This window comes from Rhincodon typus, chromosome 13, assembly GCF_021869965.1.
Source record: "Rhincodon typus isolate 14 chromosome 13, sRhiTyp1.1, whole genome shotgun sequence".
In the NCBI taxonomy this organism is placed as follows: domain Eukaryota; kingdom Metazoa; phylum Chordata; class Chondrichthyes; order Orectolobiformes; family Rhincodontidae; genus Rhincodon; species Rhincodon typus.
Genome location: NC_063344.1, coordinates 21,151,921 through 21,177,097, shown reverse-complemented (window position 1 = coordinate 21,177,097; position 25,177 = coordinate 21,151,921). Strand labels below are relative to the sequence as shown.

The window sequence follows — 25,177 nt, the reverse complement described above, 5'->3', positions numbered from 1 at the left end:
ATTTATTTCAGAACCCCCTTCCCCTCTCCCATTTCTGAAGAAGGGCCCAGACCCGAAACATCAGCTTCCCTGCTCCTCTGATGTTGCTTGGCCTGCTGTGTTCCTCCAACTCTACACCTTGTTATCTCAGATTCTCCAGCATCGGCAGTTCCCACTATCTCTGAATCAAAACAAACTGGACTGAGTTCATGAGCTAACAAGGGGCTAACCACCCTACCACTCAGCAGAAAGCAATCTATTGTGATAACACCTTGTTATCCCAGTTTGTTTTGAGTTGCCTTTCACCTTTTGGATGGTTGCTTCTAGATTCCCATGGCACTTTTAAATATGATATTACAAGATTGCACTCCAGAAAGCCACTAAATTTGTATCTACAGCCATTTTTGACTGTATTTTCTGTTTAAAAAACACATTGTATTTAAAAGTTCAATTCGTATAAGTAATCCAGGGTTATGATTAGTTGTAATGATTATAGGCCCATCCATAGTTGCACTCGGAAGGTAGTGGTGGGAAATTTCTTGAACTGCTATTTGTGGTGCAGGTGCTCTCACTGCTGAAAACCTATCATAAGAAATAGAAGGAGTAAGCTGCCTTCAAGCTTGCTTCACCATTCATTTTTATCGTACCTGATCATTTGCCTGAATTCCATTTTCTCATATGTCCCAATATTCCTCACATTCCTGAGTAATAAGAAATCTGTCAGTTTTCAGTCTTGAATATATGCAATGATGGAGCAATCGCATTCCAGTTTGTTGGAGAATTCTGATGATTCATAACCCTTTGAGTGAAGAAATTTCTCTTCATCTCAATCCTAAATGATTGTCCTGTTATGCTGAAACCATATTCACGTGTTTTGATTTTCAACAACCAGGTGAAATGGTCTCTGTGGCCCCCCTATCGAACCCTTCAGAATCTTGCATCTTTCAGTGAAATTGTCCTCATTCTTTGCAACTCCGAGAACAGGCCCAATTTGCGCAGCCTCTCTTCATAAGGTAACAGTCTAGTGAATCTTCACAGCATCACTCCTAGCACAAGTACAGCCTCCCCTAAATAGGGAGACCAACACTGCACAGTATTCTAAGTGTGGTCTCACCAAAGACATTGGCAATTTTGGAAGTCTTCCTTGTGCTTGTACTCAAATCATTTGCAATAAAGGCTAACTTACAATTTGCCTTCGTAATTACATGCTGTACCTGGTTGCTACCCTTCTGTGCTTCTTATTCAAGTACCTCAGTCCTTCTAAATATCAACATTCACAAATTTCTCACAAATCTCTCAAATTTTGTTCAAAACAGGAATGCTGTTTTTCAATCCTTATGATTAAAATGAATACCCCCCTCCCCAGCCAACATGCTGTACTTCATCTGGCACCGTGTCTATTCATTCAACCTAAGTATATTTGTAGTCATTTTCTCATACTCCTCTTTGCTGACATTCCCTCTGAACTTTCTATTGGCAGACTTAGATATGTAGTTTTGATTGTAAATAGCTGAGCAACAGTACAAAAATTCTGCCAACTTGAAAATTTCTCATGTATCTCTGCTTCCTGTCTGTTAACAAATCCTGTCTGTTGGGTTCTTAAGGAATAAGGAATGAATCCTTACTCATTCCAAATGTCCACTTTTATTTTTTCTTCTATGTAGACTATATAGTGACAAGTTGAGACGTTTGCAACAACAGCTTTAATCATGCTGCTTATACATTTTTGCTTGATCCTCCCCAAAGTCACAAATAATGGTCAGTCCATTCTGTTAGACTATTCCACGATATCTTCCCATGACATAATTGCAAGCTGTTCCCCACACCCTAACGACAAGATCTAAGTAACAGTCTGTTGGTCATGAGCTTCCGTACCTGCTTCAAACTGATCTCCTTAGTCTTGGCTGCACCTGCAAGTCAGCTTTTTGCAATGGCATTTGTAAATTTAACCCTCGTTATGCTGTAGCTCAATCACACAATTTTCAATATACTCTACATACTCTATATGCTAATATATCACTCCAACTCCATGACCCATTTTCTTGCATGTACTGGTTCCAACTTGTTTGCGCAAATAATTAATTAAATAATTAAGAACACTAATGAATTTATAACTTGTGATTTTTGTTTTGTAAAATTGTGGTAACTGAATCATACAAGACTTTGGTTTCGTAAAGCCATGCTAACTTTGATTACACTGTGTTTCAAAGTACACTGTTAAAAGTTCTTAATATTCCAACATTTGTCTAATGACTGATTTCAGGCCAACCTGTGGTTACTTGTTTTCTCTGTCCTGACTAGCAGAGTTACATTTGCTAACTTCCAAGCTACTGGGACCAATCTAGATATAGACAATCTCGGAAAATCATGGCCAGCACACCTACTACCCCAGTACATCTTTGGTGCTGTTAGATCGGATTCCAAGGTTTTCATATTGAAACAGTGAACAAACATTAATGTATGTCCAACTTGATATCGAGTGTTTTTATCCCACTGACTTTCATGTCTTTTCTTCCAACTCCCCACCCCCAAGCATTTGTTGCAGTCGGTGCTCGGCAGTCAGAGTGACCACGATAAACTGTCATCCTGTCCAGAGATAGTAGGAACTGCAGATGCTGGAGAATCTGAGATAACAAGGTGTAGAGCTGGATGAACACAGCAGGCCAAGCAGCATCAGAGGAGCAGGAAAGCTGATGTTTCGGGCCTAGACCCTTCTTCAGAAATGAGGGAGGGGAAGGGGGTTCTGAAATAAATAGGGAGAGAGGGGGAGGCGGATAGAAGATGGATAGAGGAGAAGATAGGTGGATAGGAGACAGACAGGTCAAAGAGGCTGGGATGGAGCCAGTAAAGGTGAGTGTAGGTGGGGAGTTAGGCCAGTCCAGGGAGGACGGACAGGTCAAGGGAGCGGGATGAGGCTAGTAGGAGATGGGGGTGGGGCTTGAGGTGGGAAGAGGGGATAGGTGGGAGGAAGGACAGGTTAGGGAGGCGGGGACAAGCTGGGCTGGTTTTGGGATGTGATAGGGGGAGGGGAGATTTTGAAGCTTGTGAAGTCCACATTGATACCATTGGGCTGCAGGGTTCCCAAGCGGAATATGAGGTGCTGTTCCTGCAACCTTTGGGTGGCATCGTTGTGGCACTGCAGGAGGCCCAGGATGGACATGTCGTCTGAGGAATGGGAGGGGGAGTTGAAATGGTTTGCGACTGGGAGGTGCAGTTGTTTAGTGCGAGCCGAGCGTATGTGTTCTGCTAAGCGGTCCCCAAGCCTCCGCTTGGTTTCCCCGATGTAGAGGAGGCCACAACGAGAACAGCGGATACAGTATACCACATTAGCAGATGTGCAGGTGATCATCTGCTTGATGTGAAAAGTCTTCTTGGGGCCTGGGATGGGGGTGAGGGAGGAGGTGTAGGGGCAGGTGTAGCACTTCCTGCGGTTGCAGGGAAAAGTGCCGGGTAAGGTGGGGCTGGAGGGGAGTGTGGAGCAGACGAGGGAGTCCCGGAGAGAGTGGTCCCTCCGGAAACCACCTGGAAACCGATATCCATTTCAAGTCCACCGACTCCCACAGCTACCTAGAATACACCTCCTCCCACCCACCTTCCTGCAAAAATGCCATCCCCTATTCCCAATTCCTTCGCCTCCACCGCATCTGCTCCCAGGATGAGGCATTCCAGTCCCGAACATCTCAGATGTCCTCGTTTTTCAAGGACCGCAACCCCCACCCCACCCCTCACCACAGTCGAGAACGCCCTCGACCGTGTCTCCCGCATTCCCCGCAACTCATCCCTCACACCCCCTCCCCGCAATAACAACCAAAACAGAATCCCCCTCGTCCTCACGTGCCACCCCACCAACCTCTGGATCCAATGCATCATCCTCCGACACTTCCGCCATCCTGCAATCTGACCCCACCACCAAAGACATTTTTCCCTCCTCACCTTTATCTGCTTTCTGGAGGGACCACTCTCTCCGGGACTCCCTTGTCCGCTCTACACCCAGCACTTTTCCCTGCAACCGCAGGAAGTGCTACACCTGCCCCTACACCTCCTCCCTCACCCCCATCCCAGGCCCCAAGAAGACTTTTCACATCAAGCAGATGATCACCTGCACATCTGCTAATGTGGTATACTGTATCCGCTGTTCTCGTTGTGGCCTCCTCTACATCGGGGAAACCAAGCGGAGGTTTGGGGACCGCTTTGCAGAACACCTACGCTCGGCTCGCACTAAACAACAGAACCTCCCAGTCGCGAACCAGTTCAACTCCCCCTCCCATTCCTCAGACGATATGTCCATCCTGGGCCTCCTGCAGTACCACAGTGATGTCACCCGAAGGTTGCAGGAACAGCACCTCATATTCCGCTTGGGAACCCTGCAGCCCAATGGTATCAATGTGGACTTCACAAGCTTCAAAATCTACCACATCCCAAAACTAGCCCAGCTTGTCCCCGCCTCCCTAACCTGCCCCTCCTCCCACCTCAAGCCCCACCCCCATCTCCTACCTATTAGCCTCATCCCGCTCCCTTGACCTGTTCGTCCTCCCTGGACTGACCTATCTCCTCCCTAACTCCCCACCTACACTCTCCTTTACTGGCTCCATCCCCGCCTCTTTGACCTATCTTCTCCTCTATCCATCTTCTTTCCGCCTCCCCCTCTTTCCCTATTTATTTCAGAACCTCCTTCCCCTCCCCCATTTCTGAAGAAGGGTCTAGGCCCAAAATGTCAGCTTTCCTGCTCCTCTGATGCTGCTTGGCCTGCTGTGTTCATCCAGCTCTACACCTTGTTATCTCTGTCACCCTGTCCAATTTGCTTGCTGTTTTAAATTGTTTTGTCAAAATGTAGATTGCTGCTAAGTATTATATGAAGGTTATCTTAATACATTGTAGAAAGAAACAAAACATTTACATTTTGGTAGTGAAAGTTCAGAGCCATTACTCCAACATTATGGTGGTACCTTAATACTGAATCTGTCATTATTTGTGCATGATAACATCTATTGTTCACCTATTGTTGAAAATGTTTCTGTGTGTCTGCTGTGAAGTGCAGGGCATCCAGTGGTGGGCATCCTAAATAGATAGCAGGATCTAGTGGAGTTTTATTTTTCACTTTTACTCACCAGAGCCCTCTGGATAAAACGCAGGCTACACAAGCAGCTGCATTATTAAAAAAAACTAACCATTAATTAGAAATTTAAATTAAATCCAGTTATTTCATTTATAGCAGTTCAATTAACTGCTGGCAGCACTGTTACATTGTAGATAAATAATCCCATCAGTCACTGGTTTATTGTCATTCAGCAAAAGAACAATAGTAATAGAATATACAAACGTTCACATGGGACCACATAAAAGTTGGGAATAGTATCTGATAGATTTTGTCTCAATTAGAGAGACTGCGATACTGTATCTGGTCCATCACTGAGGTAGGCAAGAGTCAAATCCCCTCTACCTTACTGGATGAGGTAGGTAAGAGTCTTGTCCACTCTCCTTTGCTGGGTTAGATGCAGGTAAACAGTCCCTTGCTGTGTGATGTGGGTAACAGTCTGATGTTTCCAACTGAATGAGAGCTCAGCACTCAGACCAGAGAGCTAAGCAAAGTACCGAGGCCCTCCCTGCTGAGTTGGCTGATCAGATGTAGAATTCAAGTGCTGAATACAGGATAGTAATGTTGACTTCATTCCCCTTGAGCTAGGCTGGGATAATTCAGAATTATGTAATCCTCAGTTATACTACTTTAAGTGAAAAGAATCTTACGCAAGCCTTGCCATACGTTTTGGTCCAGTGTGATCTTGAAGCCATACAAGTCAATGCGATTCAGGCTTCATAGTGGGCTTTGTTCATGTTGCACTACCAATCTTGACAATCATCTGATAACTAGTCTTGACATCTGTTAACAAATGGAGGTACCTGGAGAGTGGTAGGGAATGTTTGTATCAGGAGGGCAGAGAAAATGCATCATCAAGACATCTTCAAACCTTCTTGAAAAAATACATTAGCCCCACCAGCTTGCTGGACTCTTCTGCCCAAAACCACCCAAACTAGTGAAAAAGCATTCACTTAGATACCAGACATCTTGAACATCTCCAGAAGGCCAAGTGCAGATAGCAGAAGGAATGTACGAGAGCCCTCACATCCCACCTGCCTGCCTCTTCAAACACCACCTGTGACGGGTTGTGTATATCGAGTATTAATCTGCTTAGTCTCCTCACGAGCCACAATTCTGGGCTGGAAGAAAGTCATCCTCTGTCTAGAGGGACCACCTAAGAAGAGGAGAGAATGGTCGTCTTACAATTTTAGTGGTTGATTGCATTGGACAGATATGAGGAGGACCCAAAAGATTGTGGGTGCTGTGTTAAGATATTTCAAAGAATGACCATTATTTCAGGCCAGAGGGAGACTATTCAGTAGTCCTGTCCATGCACTGGCTCTTCAAGTGAGTATTTCACTTAGTCCCATTAACCTACCTTCTCCCAATTACCCTGCACATTGTTCCTCATCAAATAGAAGTTTGACTCTGGAAGGCTTCAGTTGTACCTGCTTCAAGTTAGGAAGTATGTTGGAGACTCTAACCACTCATTTTGTGAAAATGCAAACCAGGGGTAGTTGTTGGCCCTTCAGCTCCTTGAGCCAGCTCTGCCATTCAGTAAAGTCATGGTTGGTCTTAGTATAGAATCATAGAATCCCTACAATGCAGAAAGAAGCCATTTAGACCATTGAGTCTGCAGTGACTTTCCAAACAGCATCCCACCCAGAGCCAGTCCCACAAAACCCTCCTGTTCCTGAAACCCTGCATTTACCACAGCTAATCCACCTAACCTACACATCCCTGGATGGAGAAATTTAGCATGGCCAGTCCACCTAATCTGCACACCCTTGGATTGTAGTTTGGGGGAGTTGAAGTGGTTCGCGACTGGGAGGTGCAGTCGTTTGTCGCGAACCGAGTGTAGGTGTTCCACAAAGCGGTCTCCAAGCCTCCGCTTGGTTTCCCAACTCCCCTTCCCACTCCTTGGATGACATGTCTATCCTGGGCCTCCTCCAGTGCCACAACGATGCCACCGGAAGATTGCAGGAACAGCACCTCATATTTCGCTTGGGAACCCTGCAGCCCAATTGTATCGATATGGACTTCACAATCTTCAAAATCTCCCCGCCCCTGACCGCATCCCAAAACCAGCCCAGATCATCCCCACCTCCCTGACCTGTCTGTCCTTTCTCCCACCTATCCACCCCTCCCACCTCAACCCCCACCCCCACCCCCACCACCTACCTACCAGCCTCATCCCCGCCTCCTTGACCTGTCTGTCTCCTCTCCACCTATCTGCTCCTTTGTCCATCTTCCATCCGCCTACCCCCCCCGCCTTTATTTCAGAATCCCCTTCCCCTCCCCCCTTTCTGAAGAAGGGTCCAGACCCGAAACGTCAGCTTTCCTTCTCCTCTGATGCTGCTTGGCCTGCTGTGTTCATCCAGCTCTACACCTTGTTATCTCAGATTCTCCAGCAACGGCAGTTCCTACTATCTCTGAATCTATCTAACTTTTGTTTAAAACTATTCAAGGACTCTTGCTTCTGCCACATTCCCAGGAGAGTTCCAAAAGACAGTCAGTATTCCAAGAGAAGACACTTAGCCTAATCTCTGTTTTAAATGGGAAGCCCCTTACTTTTAAACAGTGTCCCTTACTTCTAGGTTCTCCCATAAGAGGAAAAAACCCTGTGCATATCTACCCAGTCAGAGCCTGTCAGGATTTCATATGTTTCAGCCAATTTAGCCTCTATTCTTCTAAACTACAATAGATACAAGCCTCATCTGTCCAACCTTTTATTCATAAAACCGTCCACCCATTCCAGGTCTTAGTCTAACCTTCTCTGATTTGTCTCCAACATACAGTCGGTTCTGATATAACGCATGTTTCTTCAACGTGAATTGGTTTTAATGCAATTGATGAATTATAGAACGCTATTTGTAGAATGTGAACTTTCCCTACTTGTATTTGCTATGACACAATTCCGTCCCCTTCACTTTAAATATCGCTGTTATTGTGCAATTTTCTTAACACGAGATTGCATGCGAATGAAACTATCGCGACATATCAGAACCGACTGTATTCACATCCTACAAGAGTATGAGGGGTGAACTTACAAGGATGGAGTGGGGAATGTTCCTAAAGCGATTGACAATGGATAGGCAGTGCAGTCATAAAAAAAAAACAGGCAGCCTTAGGATTGGGAGCATTTTAGAATTCTGCAGGAGAAGCCAAATTGTTCAGTGAAGATGGGGAAAATCAAGTACAAAAGTAACATTGCTGGAAATATAGAAAGTAATGATAATACTCTCTATAACTATGTGAAGAGAAAAAGATTATTTAATCCGAATGTAGGTCCCTTATAGTCATAACTCAGAAATTATAATGGAGAATAAAGAAACTTGTGAACAATTGAAAACACATTTTTGGTTCTGTCCTCACACAAAAGAGGGCACAAATAAATTCTCAAAAATACGAGGAAGCAAGAGTCTAATTAGAGGGTAGAATTGAAGGAAACCAGTATTCATAAGAAAATGGTGCTGGGGAAACTAACGAGCTGACAGGCTGACCTATCACAAGAGCCTGATAATCTACATCCCCAGAGTATTAAAGGTTGTGGTCCTGGAAATGTTTGCATTGGTGGTCCTCTTTCAAAATTCTCTAGGCTTTGGAGCAGTTCCTACAGATTCAAGGGTAGCAAACGTAACCCTACTTTAAAAGGGGAGGGATGGGAGTGGGTGGGTAAAAAGACACACCCTGACCTAAGTAGTGGGGAAATGCTAGAGTCTTGATTTTTTTTAATCAACCTATTCAGAGATATTATTGCACACCTCTGGAGCAGGTGGGACTGAACCTGAACCTCTTGCTATGGAGGTAGAGTCACTTAAACTGCACCACAAGACCTCCAAGAGTCTATTACAAACAACGTGGAAGCAGAACTTCTGGAAAGCATTGACATTGGACAAAGCCAACATTTGTTTACGATAGGCAAATCATGCTTCACAAATCCACTGGAGTTTTTGAGGCTTTAACTAGTCAAATATATAATGGAGAACTAATGCACATAGTGGATTTGGATTTTCAGAAGGTCTTTTGATGAGACTCCACAGGAAGTTTTGGGGTAAAATTACAGCGCTTGGTATAGAGACTAATGTATTGGCATAGATTGAGAGTTGGTTGATAGAAACGAAATTCTAGAAATAAATGGGTCTTTTTACAAGGGGCAGGCAGTGATTAGTGGGGTACAACAAGGTCAGTGCTTGGGCTCCAGCTATTCACTATTTATAGCTGAACTGGATGAGGGAACCAAGTGTAATTTCCGTGTTGATGACAAAATTACTAGGTAGAACAATGAGTTGAGTGGAGTGTGCAAGGTGGCTTCAAGCTGATTTAGATAAGTTGAGTGAATTGGTAAACACATGCCAAATGCAGTGCAGTGTAGCTAAATGTGAAGTTATTTACTTAAATTTGAAATATAGAAAGGTCAAGTATTGTTTAAATGGTGATATGTTGGGAACTGTGGATGTATAAATGTTGTATACCAGTCAACTAAAGTAAACAGGCAGGTATAGCAAGCAATTTGGAAGACGTAAAGGGTAGTGAGGCTGTGGGGAACTCTCTCCACAGAAGGTGATAGGTAAATTTCTCTATTTTGAAGGCATCAAGGCATAGAGGAAGAAAGCAGGAATAGGACTGAGATAGAAGATCAGCCATAATCGTATTGAATGGTGGAGCAGACTCAAAGAACTGAATGGCCTACTCATCCTTGTTTCTAAGTTCCTATGTGTAAACAAGTTGGTTTATTCTATTTTATCTTTTCCTTTGTGTAATAAACTTCTGTGACAATTAAAACTAAATTTACTGTACTATGTGCATGTGTTTCATTGAAAGACTACTTTGTTAAATAAAAATAATCTATCATGGGGTGATTTGGCTAAATCACGTGCAAATTAGATTAAAAGGTATGACTTCATGAAGGAAGATAGCCTCCTGTAAAGCGGTAGCTGAGATACATTGAGGCAGAAAATAAGGAGTTTTCTCTTGAATCTAACCATGTTGTACCTAACCTGAGAGTAAGCACTTAATGCTGAGGCTTTGTGTCCATAATGGAAAATGTGCTATTCTATAGCGTTAACAAAACTTACCTGAATGAGAAGCAGAATTCAGTAAATCAAAAACAAAAGGCAGTGGGAGTCAGACTAAATTGGACCTTCCGCAATGCTTTGAGAATACTTGTATATAGCAGCAGACAGGGATGAAGCTGGCAATGAGGAGGAATCTCGGGAAGTAGACCCATCACTGACCAATTGGTCAAAACGTGCCAACAATTTCTTCACCTCTAGCTGTGACCACTTACTGCAAATGTAATTTATTGATCAAAATATTTTGCTTTTCACAGTTTTAAGCCTACAGAAATTTGCAATGACTGCCTCGTGCAACAGAGGCTCTTGGTGGAAGTTGATGGACTTTTAGAGACATCATATTTGAACGTATTAACTTAACTGTCTCCCAGACCATCTGGTAGCATTGTGTTTAATAATAATGTGCAACCTGAAGCTCAAATGGAGCCATCTAATGTAAACACTATTTTATAATCAAATTATTTGTATTCCATTGAGAGCAGTAGAATTGTAAAAACAACAGTGGGGAATCAAAAGTTTCTTAAAAGTGAGTATCTTGTATAAAATATTCATCAAGAAGAAGTGTTGAAGAAATTAATGGAACTAAAAACTAACAGGTTTCCCTGATGGCTTGCTTCATATGTTTTATATATGATAGGGAACAATCATTTTGTGATCCCCTACACTGTGTCATTCAGTGAGATTGTAGCTGACCTGTGATGCAGGTGTACACTCACGTTTTCCTCATCTTTCATGTGTTTGCTGACAATCTATTGATCTCCGTTTCAAATTAACGATTAATCTATCTTCAATGACTGCAAGAGTTATAAACTTTGCAAGGGAGGCAGGCAAGTAATTATAGAATTTATATAATCATAGTGGTTATGAGATGCTCTTGTGGTGCAGTGGTAGTGTCCCTACACCTGGACCATGAGGCCTGGATTCAAGTCCCACCTGCTCCAAAGGTCTGTAATGACGTCTCTGGAACAGGTTAATTAGAAAAATACATTAACGTTTTTTTAAAAAATCGAGTGGTTACAGCATTGTAAGTAGGAGAGGAAACGATTCAATTGTCGTGGTAAATGTAGACACCAACAATATAGCAGCACAAAGAAGAAGGTTCTACACAGTCAGTATGAGGAGCTAGGTGCCAAATTAAGAAGCATAAATTCAAATAGTCATAAATAATAATCACAAAAGTCATAACTTCTGAATTATTACCTGAGGTTGTGTGAAAATTAGTATATGGCAAATCTGATTGAAGAAATGAATGCGTGACTCAATGCATTTTGGTAAAATGATCAGGGGAAGTATTCATTCAGTTAATGGTAGAACCCTAGGTAGTGTTGTCGAACAGAGACTTAGGGATTCTGGCACCTAGGTCTTTGAAAGTTGCGACACAGGTAAGACAGATTGGTTAAGGAGGAGTTTAGCATGCTTGCTGTCATTGCTCAGACCATTGAGTATAGGAGTTAGAACATTATGCTGAGGTTGGACAGGACACTGGTGAGGCCACATCTGGGGTACTGTGTACAGATCTGGTCGCCCTGCTTATAGGAAGGATATTATTAAATTGGAAAGGGTTCAGAAAAGATCTACAAGGATGTTGTTGGGACTAGAGGGTTTGAGTTATAGGGAGAGGCTGGATGGGCTGGTACTCTTTTTCACTGGAGCGTAGGAGACAGAAACAAAGCCGCATATCAAATATGCTTCAAAATCGAAATGATGCAAAAAGAAAATACAAGGACGTGTTACCTTCATGCATGCAACATTCACAACAAGGTAAATGATCAAATAACACAGATACTTCGATTATAATTTAATTACCATTACAAAAACTAAATTTCATGGAGACCAGGACTGTGAGCTGAATATTCAAGTGTATTTGATTTCTGGGAAGGACAGACAAAAAGAAAAAGTAGATAGTTGCACTGATAATAAAGGATGGGATTAGTACATTAGGGAGGATCTTGGATTGTTACAACAATGAGTGGAATTTCTTTTTGGTGGAATTAAGAAATGGTGAGGCTTGGCAGACATTGGTTGGGGTTATTAATAGGCCACCAAATAGCACTGGTAATGTGAGGCATGGTATAAGTCAGGAACTGAGAGAAGCATGCAGTGTAGGCCACACACAGTGATCATGGGTGACTTCAATCTACATATAGACTTGGTACACAAATTGAGCACTACAGCTGTGGAGGTTGATTTTCTGGAGTCTCTTAGGGATGGTTTTCTAGACCAGTATGTTGAACCAACTAGAGGACATGCTATTTTAGATCTAGTGTTATGTAATGGAAAATGGTCTTCTTGTAAAAGAGTCTTTGGGAATGAGAGACTACGATAGTATAGAATCTCGCATTGTGTTTGAAAGTGAAGTTGCTCATTCTGAAGCAAAGGTGTTAAACTTGAAGAGGAGAAATTATTAAGGTGCAAGACACAAATTAGCTCGGATGAGCTGGGAAATTATATTAAAAGGCGTGACTGAACTTAGGTAGCGGGTAGTTTTTAAAGAACTGTTGCTTGACTTACAGCAAGTATATATTCTTTCAAGGTGCAAAAATACAAATAAGATGAGTCAACCATGGCTATTGAAGGAAATCCATGATTGAATAAGATTAAAAGAAAAGGCTTATGAAGTTACCAGAAATGGCAGTAATTCTGAGGTTTGGGAGATTTCTAGTATACAGCAAAGGAAGACCAAAAACTAGTAAGGAAATGAAGACCAGAATATGAGTGCAATCTAGCAAAAGACATACCAATAGAAGATTTTACAGTCCATTTGTAAGCTTAGAAGAAAGGTTTGGCTAAAATTACTATGATCCATTACAGCAGAGTTAGAAGAATTCATCATAAGGTATGGAGAAATGTCAGAGAAGCTAAATTTATTATTTGTTTCTGTTTTCATTGAGGAAGATACCAGAAATCTGCCAGAAATAGAGAACCAAGTGGCTAGGGAAAATGAGTTGATGGAAATTGGCATCGGTAAGAAAATTGTGCTGGAGAAATTAATGGGACACAAGATTGATAAATACTCAGGACTGTATGGTCTACATCCTAGAGTGTTGAAAGAAATAACTTTGGAGATAGTTGATGCTTTATCTTCCAAAATTCTAAAGACTGTGGAATGTGTCCTGTAGATTGGAAGGTACTAAATGTCACCTTAAAGTTTAAGATTGCAGCAAGAGAGAAAATGGGAATTACAGACCTGTTAGGTTGACATCAGTAGTAGAGAAAATGCTAGAACCTATTATAAGGGATAGGATAAATAGATAAAGATCTGATTGGGCATAGTCAGCATGGATTTGGAAATGGGAAATCATGTTTGATGAACATATTGAAGTTTTCTGAAGATGTTACCATTGAAGTTGATGATGAGCCAATCTATGCTTAGATTTGCAGAAGGTTTTTGAAAACGTCCCTGACAGAAGGCTGATTAGAAAAAGTAAAGCACATTGGAAAGGAGGTAACATACTGGTATGGATTAATAATTGGCTAATAGGCAGTAAAGTGTAGAAATAAATGCATCATTCTTGTGTTGGCAGGCTGAGACGAGTGAAGCACCACAAGGATCAGTACTTGGGTCTCGGCTGTTCACAATATAAATCAATGATTTGGAGCTGTAATATTTCCAAACTTACTATGATACAAAGCTGACCATCGATGTGTGTTGTGAGGAAGATGTAAAGCGACTTCCGGAAGATTTGGACAGACTCTGTGATTGGAAAAGAGCATAGCAGAAAGAATATAATATCAGAAAGTGAGAGGTTGTCTGCTTTGGTAGGAAAACTCGATGTGCATAGTATCTTTTAAATGGTAAGAGATGGTGTAAGTGTACAAAGGGATCTAAATGTCCTTGTTGATAAGTCACTGAAGGCTATCGTGCAGGTGGAGCAAGCAATTTAGGAAGGCTAAAGGAATGTTAACCTTTGTAAGAGGATTTAAGCACAGGAGCAGTGATGTTTAGCTTCAATTGTTTAGGAGCTTGGTTAGACCATACCTGGAGTACTGTGTACACTTTTTGATATTGCTGTCGTAGATAGAGTGCAAGAAAGGTTAACCAGATTTGTTCGCAGGATGGTAGGACTCTCCTATGGGGAGAGATCAAGCAAACACTTTAAAGTTTGGAAGAATGAGAGATGATCTCATTGAAACCTAGAAATACTTAAGGCGACAGAATAGATACAGGTAAGATGTTTCTTCTAGCTGAGGAGTTTGAAATGTGGGGCACAATTTAAAAATAAGGGGGATGCTACACTGGCCTGAGATGAGTAGACATTTTATTTATTTTCTCAGAATTGTGAACCTTTGGAATCCCCTACCACAAAGGGCTCCGTTTTCGAATGAATTAATTAACTTTATTGTCACATACAGGTAGTTCTCCAATAACGTGATAGTTGCATTCTTGTGCGACCTTGCAGTGTAGAAAATCACGTTATAAGAAAATTGCTATACCAGTACAGCAGAAAGTTCACGTTATCCAAACAGTGTCCACTATTCATCAATCGTGTTACAGCCAATTCACGTTAACGAAACACACATTATAGCACAACTACCTGTATACTCAATGAACACTATGAAAAGTTTATATGTCGTCTCTTAGAGTGCCATCTTAGGTACAAAGTTGCCTAGGTTCAGCTTCTTTAGTTACAAGATCTTGGAAAATAGAGAAATAAAATGTCCAGCATTGCAGAAATAAAATTCCAGAACAGCCGTCTTCCAACCAATACCACGCTGACACCTAACCTCCAGTCTGCATCAGGGATTGATAGATTTCTGATTACCACTGATGTACAGGGTTATAGGAATGGCATGGGTAAAAGGCTTTGAAATGTTTGATCAGCCATGATGGTATTGTTTGGCAGGGCAGGTTCAATGGACTGCAGGGCCTACTCCTGTTTCTAGGAATTGATGTGGCATTGAGTCTTTAAATGCTTTATATTGGTTCCACAATATCTAATTTCTAACCTTAGCTGGCGCCTCTTCACCATGGATATGCAAGCTTTTTACAGCCCCCCTCAGAGGGTCTGAAGACTTCTCCCTTGAAATGAGTCCTGAACTGTATCTTACTGCCATCGCTGCCCCTCATCTGTAGAATTAGAATTAGATCTTATTGTCACGTGTACTCAAGTACAGGAATTCAAGAGTACAGTGAAAAGAGTACAAAGTTGCCGTTCTATGGCACCATCTTAAAATACAAAAGCAGAATTTAGAAAATACAGGTGAAGAAATAAAAGAAATAGAGCCAAAAAAAAGTCTAGATTTTAAAGTCTTATCTCCCTGGGCCTACCACTGGCTTGGAATTTCAGTCAGCCTTCTCCTGGGACATGCTCCACTGATCGCCTTTGCTGTCACCAATTGTTGGAAGGAGCTGCTGCCACCGGTTGTCGGGAGGAGCTGCTTGTGTTGCTGCTGCCTCCAATCACCGGGAGGAGCCGACTCTGTTGCCACCGCTGCCACACATGTTCGCGAGGCCAGGCCTGATCTTGCCCTGCCGAACAAGCTGATAAAGGCTGTGAAAGAGAAATAAACAGCAAAAGTAAAAAGATGAAAAAAACACAAAGCAGACGGAAGCACTAGAGCCCTGGGCCAGGAGTCTGAATGCAGCATTGCTATTCCGTCGCTGTCTTGAATTGCTTGTTCCCAATTTGAAACTTTTTTTTCCTTTAACAGCTCGCTGGCTAAAGGAGAGTTACTGAAGTCCTTCTATTACTTTTACACAGGAAAGAGGGATACTTTCTTTAATGCCGCCTTTTTGCAGGAGATGTTTTCACTGAACTGGTCCCACACATGCAATGGTTCCTTCTTCAGGAACCAATCAAAACATTGTTGTCAAGCAATTGTTCCCTCGTTCAGAACGCCTTGGCTCCATTCTGTCTGTTTTCATTGTTACGCTGAAGGCAACATTGTGTACAACTTGCAATGCAGTCCAATAATTATGATTTTTATAACCGCAGCCATCTTTTTGCATGGTGTTTTTGGTTTAAAGCAATTGTTCCTTTTTTTTAATCCACAGTCCAAAACTAAAGAAAAGAAATGGTGTGATCTTTATGATGTATGTCAGAAAAAAACAAGGGTCCTAACATTGACCACTGGTGAATGCCTTTGTAGAATTTCCCCTAGCTCAACAAATATTTAGTAGCCATTACTTTCTTTCTACTGTCACTCAGCCAATTTTATGACCATGTTGTGACTGTCTCTTGTAATCCATGAACTAAAACACTTCTCACATGGCTGCTGTATAATATCCTATCAAATGCCTTTTGGGAGTCCGTGTACATCACATCAACAGCATTACCATAGTAAATCCCCTCTGTTATCTCTTCAAAAAAAACTCTAGTGCATTAAATGCTATGTTCTTCTAAAAGAATTCCATGTTGGTTTTCATTTGTCGACCTGGATCTGTCCATGTGAATATTTAAGCCTGAGGGCAAAAGAATTTTGATCTCTTGGAGAATTGGTGCGCAAGAAATGTGCGGAAAAGTATACTGATGAGACTGATGTTTAACCATGGTCTTACTGAATGGCGGAATAGGCTTAAGAGGCTGTATGACCAGAACTCTGAGTTCTGAGGAAGGGTCACCGGACCCGAAACGTTAACTCTGTTTTCTCCTTCACAGATGCTGCCAGACCTGCTGAGCTTTTCCAGCAACTTTGTTTTTGTTCTTGATTTACAGCATCTGCAGTTCTTTTGGTTTTTATTTTGTATTTATCTTAGCTTTTTATCATTTGACTTTGCTGAGTAAATTGGAAACTGTAACTTACTTATATCTGCATCCTTCACTCACATTTCCAGTAGGGTTTAACCACCCTTGCACATAGCCTGCTTCTGAAAACAGGAAACTATTTGAATTCATGGTGGTTGGGAACTTCCCATTTCTCTCAATGTTTCCATTAAGTAGCTCTGTATTATCTGTGCATTATAGAGTTCTCGGAGACACTTCTTTTCTTTTGAGTTGCTATTTGGCTAGTTCAGAACCACCACCGTCAATAGTTTGCTTTGCTCAGAGATCTTGATTTATGTGTATGTAGGTTGCTGGTTTGTTTGATGTTCTTAGAAGTTGTGCCCCCCCCCCCCCAAGCCAGCTCCAACTACTGTTGCTCTCCTGCTTTGCGGTTGGCAACTACTCAACAAAGCTTCACTATTTCAATGATAGTGACACTGGATGTTTGTGTTGGGCCATTTCTTGTGATGTATATGTCAGCTAGTAACTTTCAGTTAGTCGAACAGTACCAATATAATCTGACTAGGCAGATTTTGGGCTATCTGTTTAACTTCTCACATTAGCAAGGAAATATTCAGTAAGAGGAACTTGGTCATTGACACCATCTGTCAGTGTGAAAAAAGTTTTTTGAGGTTTGAAGAGAACTATATGAAATGGACAGGATAATGGTTTTATAAAGGGTGCAGCAGCCCAGAGCTTCACATGCCATTTTTATTGCTGTACTTCAGATTTTGCAACCATTGTGCAATGACTCACCATGCAGAACACTCATCTTCAACTCATTATGGTGTCAGCTTCCTGTCTCAGAGTCATCTTGAAAATCCAAACCGTCTTCAAGCCTGGAGTTTTTAAAACATTTCCTGCACTGCTTGCCAAGCCCATATCTGAACTAATACCTAAAACTACTTGAAACCTTCAGGTGTGAAAGTGCTTGAATAAATGCTCTGATCCCTCCTTTCTTTTGCCCTCTTGTCTTTTCTGTTCCCCTACATCATCAGGTGAAGTGGAGGGGTGAGATGGGTTCATACACCCACCACCCTTCATGGTCTCTTTCCACACTCACCCTTCACCCTTATCCACCACCCTTCATCCTCGTTACTCCATGATTCAGCTTTTTGCTAACCTCCCTTTATGCCATTGCTTCCTTTTTCCAACTTTGAAATCACTGACATTGCCAGATTTACTTTGAGCTGAATGGAGACTACAGCCTTTTTTATTCAAAAATATATTTTACTGAAAAATATCTTAATATATTTACGTAGTCACTAAAGCAGTTCTGTACAGTAACATATGAAGAAATGAACAAGCATTGGAACTTGATTGTATCCAACAGACAAACCAAAGGCTATATTTACATATTTTTGAGACACCGAGGGGGATATGATAACCAAACAAACCCCCATTTAAATTTGGCTGAAAGACCTTAGGCAGTGGGTTGCCCCCACTGCATTTTGGCAGCAGCTGCCCCATGTTTTAGTGCATCTCAGCACATAGTCCTGGTCGAAGTCAACTCCTTGCTCTAGAAGACCAACAAGCTTTGTCAGATCAAAGAGCGTTTTTCACCAAGTTGATGGTCCTCCAATTACAGTCAATGTTTGTTTAGGTGTGTGTCCCAGGGAACAGACCATATAACGCAGAGTCCCACGTGACAGAGCTGCTTGGGACTAATTTAGATAAAAACCAGTGTACCTTTCTCCAGATTTCCTTTGCAAAGGCACATTCCAGAAGGAGATGTGTGACAGTCTCTGTCCCTCTCCCCCGGTAGCCACTTCAAGGGCAGGAGGCAATGGTGCCAAGCATCTGGGCGTACATAATTTTTAGGCTGCAGTACATGGTCCTGAGTTCAAGCTCTGGAGTTTTGCTGTATCTGTCTATTGTGTTTAGTCGTGTGCAGGAAACCTGTATAATTCAATAAACATGAATTGAGAGGAGAAAAGGTTGACAAAAAAAATCCAGAAATCCTTCGTGAAATGTTAATATGCTGATAGTAACCTTTTGGTGGGGGTTGGGGGGGAGGGGGGTGATGGTGATGAAGGGAAGGAGTTAATATGCACATTGTCCATACTGATGAATTTCAATTGGGTGTTGTTGGTTTAAGTGACCTTGCATTGTTACAGGTCTTTTTCTTTTTTAACCTGGCTGTGTGGCAATAGCTGTGTGCAAGCATATTACTCCTTAACTGTGCTCCTGTTTACTTTACAGCTCTAACAAGGTTTATAATAAGGATCTTGAGAGCAAGCTGTGGTAAATGTATGAAGTGCCTGGAGTAGGATAGAGAGCAAAGGTCACTGTGCTGTTATTGTTGTGTCAATTAGCTTGTCGATTGTACAGAGGCGGGAGGTGAGGCGGGAAGGCACACTGTGCTACAAAGTGGGCAGCTGTGATTTTGTAAATTAACAACTTGCCCTGAACTTCTCTTTATTTTCTGATCTATTTCCCTATTGAACTGGCCCCCCTCCCCCTCCACCTCTAGTCAAGTCATGGGGAGACAGTGCAAGATCCTTTTTTAAAAAAAAATTGACACTAAGAAAGAAGTTTCCAGATATATTCTGAGCTAGAGATCTGCTTTGTATGTATGAAAAGAAAGAGAAAGTTTTGGGAAAGGTGGGAAGTATAGAATATAATAGTAGGGGAGAGGCTGACATGTAGATTAGCTGCTGGAGGATTCAATTGGTGTTGAGTTTAAAAGTTTCAGGTGGAACTTTGGGAAAGATTGGCTGGCAGCTGGTGTGGAGATCCCACCCCCTTGCACTTTACCTGTTTAGCAAGGTCTGGATATAAGAGAATCTGCTTTAAAAAAAAAACAGACACACACTCAATCTGAGATAAAACTCCCACCATACACATAGCACAAACCTGGAGCCAGGAGACGGGACAGCAGTGCTCATCAACATTGCTGCAAATATGCTGTACTTGGAGAATGCAGCACAGTCACAGTACAGTGAGGTAAGTGGATTAGAAACTCACACCCACTTCTGCAGGATTTCTGTTCAGACTGGATCCCACTAAGATTTATTCAATTGTTAATTATATATATGTTTGCAAAACAGACATTTGAACATACAATTTCCAAATGAAATTAATTAAATTTGCCACTTTATAATAGATTGTACATAATGTGTGAAAACTCAATTTAGTTAAAGGCTGCTTTTTTTGTATCAAATCTCAGCTGTCACTATAATTTGTGATGGCTTGAAAATCACACCCAAGTACACTGCTAGCTTTTGTTAAGGATGGCAGCTTTGTAAAATGTTGTTAGTTAATTTATTGAATTTCTTCAGTCAATGTTTGAAATAGTAGAGAAAATTTTCTGACGTTTTTGAAGTCTGGTGTTGTAATAGGTGTTGACAATAAAACTCGTAAACTTCATAAGTTCTAGCCTTTAGGTAATACACGGTGAAGAACTTTACCTTTTTGATTTTGGAAACTGTCAATTTCTGAGAGCTATGATTGTCCAGAAGAGTTTTGGTTGAAGCTGTTTTACTTTATGACGGAAGGTGATGAGGAAGAGTCTGAAGTATTCAGTGTACTACATAAATAGGTTTAGGTTTTCCAAATTGCACTGTCAATCACTCATTGACTTGTCCAAACTCATATCAAGAAAGTCTGGATTGAATCTTGCAGATTGGTTGAGGTTGACTTGAGAGCATTTACTAAATTTTCTCATGAATTCAACAAGACAAGTGAGCTGGAAGTGTCGCATATAGAGGGCGAAGAAACCTCTTTTGAAGAGAGTAGGTCAACTTTGTTGCACAAAAAAAAGCGCAACTTATTTTCAATAAAATTTGCCCTTTTGAAAGATGCAGCTCAGAAGTAGCTTCTGCTTTTTTTTTCTGAAACAAAACAATTGCCAAAATAAACCATACAGGTTTTCAAAACTGAAGAATTCTCTGAATAATTAAACAGCGATTCGTGGATCCTTTTCTAATGCTGTCTTGAGATATTCAAAGTTTACAGACATGGTTTACTTGCAATTGAAGTTATCATGCTCATTGATTTACTAATTATGACAATTTAAATTACGTGAAACAAATAACAGCAAAGTGAGAATATGATGCTAAGGAATCACAGATTTTTCCAGACATGATAAATGCTTCTGTATTCAAAATAATACAGAACTCCCAAATTGCTAAAACCGTAACTGTGCAAGAAAATCTCCTCTACAGGATCAAATACATTCCCATAACTCACCTTAACAGCACATAAGATGAAAGGTAGCCTTTTCAGAAAACTCTGAATCATCTGAAGTTGAGACCAAGTTTCTGTACTAAGCTCAAGTTCGCAACTTGATCCCAAAGGAAAACATCAAATCAATAAACATTAATTTTTTAGAAAAAATTGCAAGAATCTCCAGGCAACTGTTTGACATGGAAGCATATTTTGGAAAGGCTCTCAAGCATCGCAGAGACTGAATAACATTTTGTTGCAACTGAGACCCAAAACTTTTTTCTCTCTGTTTTACATAAGTTTAGAATTGTTACTCAGGCTGTTTCCTGATTGTTAGAAAATGTACATAAATTAAATATTGCAATTTGTTGTCTTGGGCCATTGGTTATTTAGTTTCTTATGAATGTGCTGTTGCAGTCTGTGAATACTGAGTGAGATAAGCAAGTGAACTCTGCAAACTGAAGAGAACTTTGGAAAAACCATTTAAATAGCACTGTTGTCCAGCATCATTAGATATAAAGCCTAGCTCTGTAAAATGCAGACAGTAGTAAAGGCACCATATAATCAACCCCCTGTGGAATGTCAGTGATGGCTATTTTGCTGGGTGATTCTCCCAAATTGTGAGTGTTTTACTCAGTTTTGGGGAGTTGACGAATGTGTAGTGAGTGTGTCTTCTGTCAAACCAGCACCTGGCTGCTTTGGTGTACTCTGCATTTTCACCACCTCAGCTAAAACTATTTTGATCCCCATCTGAGAGAGGTTTAGAGTATTCTGCCTAATTGCAGTGTTCAATCAGGCTAAAGAGAACAAAGTTAAAACATTCACCCTGGTTGCATGTTACTGCCCTTTAATGTTGATCAAAGAACTGTAATTTATGAGGACTAAAAATTCCACCTTTTGACAGTCATCCTGAAAATGTTCTGTCAGTCTTCTGGTATTTCTGATTTCAGAACTAGATAAAACCAGGTCCTTCCCCAAAGTTCACTTGGCAATTAAGTTATGCTAATTGACCTTGTTTTGTTAATATAATTTAAAACAGTAAACTTTGGAAATAGTCAACAGGTCAGGCAACCAGGCAACATTAGTGGACAGAGTACGCTGGGGGATCCTGCTACCTTTCCATCTCTGCTCCAGGCCTTCCCTCCCTGCCCATGATTGAAGCCTTAAGTGAGCAATTAATGCCAGCTAATATGCTCATTGTGCTGCTACTGGTATTCAGTTAGCAGTGGACAAACCAGATATCAAGTGGGCACCCCAAAAGTCAAAATTTGGCAGAGCTGCTCGCTAGCTATGTTGGGCATATGCCTCGTACAAAAGTCTGCTCAAAAAGCTCAACATTGGGAAGGGGGCCCACAAAGAACCATTTCCTTGCCCTTGCTGCCAAAATCCCTTGCCCCATGGCACCCATCCCACTCACTCTTACCTGTGGCCCTGAGTTAGTGTACCACCAGCAGTTACCACCACTTCTTCCCTGGTGGTGCTCCATGTAATGGAGAGCTTCTGGTTTCTAATTGGCCAGCAGCTCTGAAGAAGGGGAATTTCTGTCTGTCTCTCATCCCATCTTTGATTCCACAGCTGGCTGCCAGAGGCCTATTTATTCACTTCCTCCCTAAAGGGACGCAGCATTGGATTCCAGCCCCAAGATCCTTGTTGCCTGAATTACATAACACTAAATGTTTTGATTGATGACCTGGTGGGAGCTATGGTATTGACAATTATATAAAGTTAGTTTTTTCACTTTGCTTTCTGTTGGTGGTGATGGGGAATAAGTGTAGTGAAGGTGTTGTGGGATGGGGATAGAATGAGTCGTAGCTGGATTAGCAGCGAGAAGAGGGAAAGGGAGAAAATTGGTCTATGAAATCCAGCAAACTTCCCAGTAATCCATTTGTAGTTGCTGTTGGGTAAGGCTTTAAGTAGATGACCTCTGTTATTTTGATCAAGGGCTTGAAACAGATAGGGAGATCTAACACATCAGAAAATAAAGACAACTTTTTAATCTCACGTGAGATTCTGAGGAATACTTTTGTTTTGAGAAGAATGGCACCCCAGCTCATTTAGATCTTGTAGTGTACCTGAAAACTCATGGAGGTGACTTGAGTTAGTTATTGGATATCTTATAATTTTGAATTGAAAATGTTTGTTGCTGTTTTACATTTGATCTCAAGGAGGATCTGGCATATTGTGCATTTCTTTGGTCATTGAAGCTTTAGTGCTTCTGTCAGGGTGACATTTATTGAACCTGGTTCTAAAGTCGTTGGAATAAAACAAGAAAAATACGTATCAATCTCCGAGTCAACAACTCCTTGCGAATTTGATCAGATGTGCCATTTTTAATTGACTTTTGCTATCCCTGTCTTTTTCTTCTGTCTAAAGGTAAACTTCACTCAGAGATCTTTCTTCCAGAATTTGGTGAAGCAACATTTTAATCAATAGTGGTAGTCTTTCCTGTTTAGTGTGTTGACACTTCATTATCTGAACGTATGCTGAAATATCCTGCAAACCAGGAGGCAGAGGTGGTTAGTCAGTTAATGCCATTTCTGCACAAGTGCAAAGCAGCAAATCACAAGGGTTAATATTTTCAGCTAGTCTTTCACAACCAGCACTTTTTGACAGCACACCGCCAATATGGTATTTTCATTTTAACAAGACATACAATAGAAAATCCTGTTGTGAGAAAAGCCAATGTTCATATAAGGTTATTGCAAATTCTGAATGTTCCCTTCAGGGTTCTGCTTTCCTCTTAAGGGAAATTTCTAGAGAATGTCGATGACTGACTGTATTGACCTGCTGTGTAATTTGTTGGTTGAATTAATTTTGTCTAAATAATTAGTTGGAGTTAAAAAGTTGATTTCTAGTTCATGTCGTGATTTCCACCGCCCCCCCCCCCCCACTCCTCCCCAAATCACTGTCACCATACTCCACCCCCAAACTCATTTTAAAAATTATCAAGGGTATGAACTAATTAGCATCTGTAAATCAAATAATAGTTGAAAGGTCTGTGCACTGATTAACACTTTATTTGTAGTGTTATTAGAACTGCATATTTTGAGACTTATGTTGGTGTTCAAAATACTTTGTAATTTAGTACAGCCTCAAACTTCTTTAGATGTTTAGGTGCCCTGAACCACAAGAGCCAGGCATTGTTTTGTTCCATGGGAATTTATGTATAACCAACCGTACCTGTTTTGTGCCAAGCCATTGTAATGCATGGTTTTCCTTGATTGTCCACTTTGCTGCTGAGTCTGCCAGCAGGACTCCACTAGTCTCATTAAAGAAGTTTGGTCCCCAAAATGTTCTTATTAATATCTGTGCTATTAATATCAGAATTTCTGTACGTTAAAGTTGGAATCTCCTGCAGTTACACTTACATCAGCATTGTTGCTTTGTGTTGCTTACTGTCATCAAATTTTTGTGAAATGAGGAAGCATTTGAGGCCGGTAGTGTCTGCTATCTAAGCTTTTCTTGAGCCCTGATCTGGTTAGATCCCATAAGGCTCTATTTAGCCATATTAAATCCCAGTTTCTTTTTACCATTTCAAGCCACCTTCTCAAGCCCTTCACCTCCAACATTAAGTGCGACGTCTTGGCTTCATTATCACAAAGACTGTTTAGTTGTCTCTGCCATTTACCATCCTCCCACTTGCCTACTGAACCAATCTTTACGGTTCCCCAATACTAACCCTGAGCTTAAATTTTTGTCTGTTTTAATTCGAAACTTCTTTCATGTCCTTTTGGAGCTTATCTTGTCCATGAGACCCACCTCTGGCTCCATTTTACCATTAGTCTGATAAATTGCCGGTTGCTAAATTTCCCGTCCTGGCTATCAAGTTAACTGATGGCATTGTTAACCATTCTCTGTCCTCGCCTGTGGTTCCCCCTCTCCTTTAACTCTGCTATTGTCACATCTTTCCTCCATAAAAAAATTGATTGCCTCTATCTTTACAGCTGCGAGTGCACCTTGACTGTCACTTTTGTCTCTAAAGCCCTTTAATATGCTGGCTGACGCTTATGAAATCCATGCACATTCTTCTTGGGACTCTGAGATAGTAGGAACTGCAGATACTGGAGAATCCGAGACAACAAGGTGCAGAGCTGGATGAGCACAGCAGGCCAAGCAGCATCATAGGAGCAGAAAGGCTGACGTTTCGGGCCTAGACCCTTCATCAGAAAAAAAAT

General features: G+C 41.3%; 1 protein-coding gene across 6 annotated transcripts in view; it reads left to right on the top strand.

Annotated features, from left to right (window-relative positions):
* tp63 (tumor protein p63) overlaps positions 1-25,177 on the top strand; it is a 266,101-nt gene that overhangs the window by 149,731 nt on the left and 91,193 nt on the right. For 2 of the 6 annotated variants that reach the window (XM_048604517.1, XM_048604516.1), the window contains exon 1: positions 19,588-19,781. The exons of the other annotated variants lie outside the window; for them this stretch is intronic. In XM_048604517.1, the coding sequence (XP_048460474.1) occupies positions 19,740-19,781 (42 nt within the window). In that variant the 5' untranslated portion in view covers positions 19,588-19,739. Of the gene's footprint in view, positions 1-19,587; positions 19,782-25,177 lie in introns of those variants that run through there. 6 annotated transcript variants of the gene reach the window in all.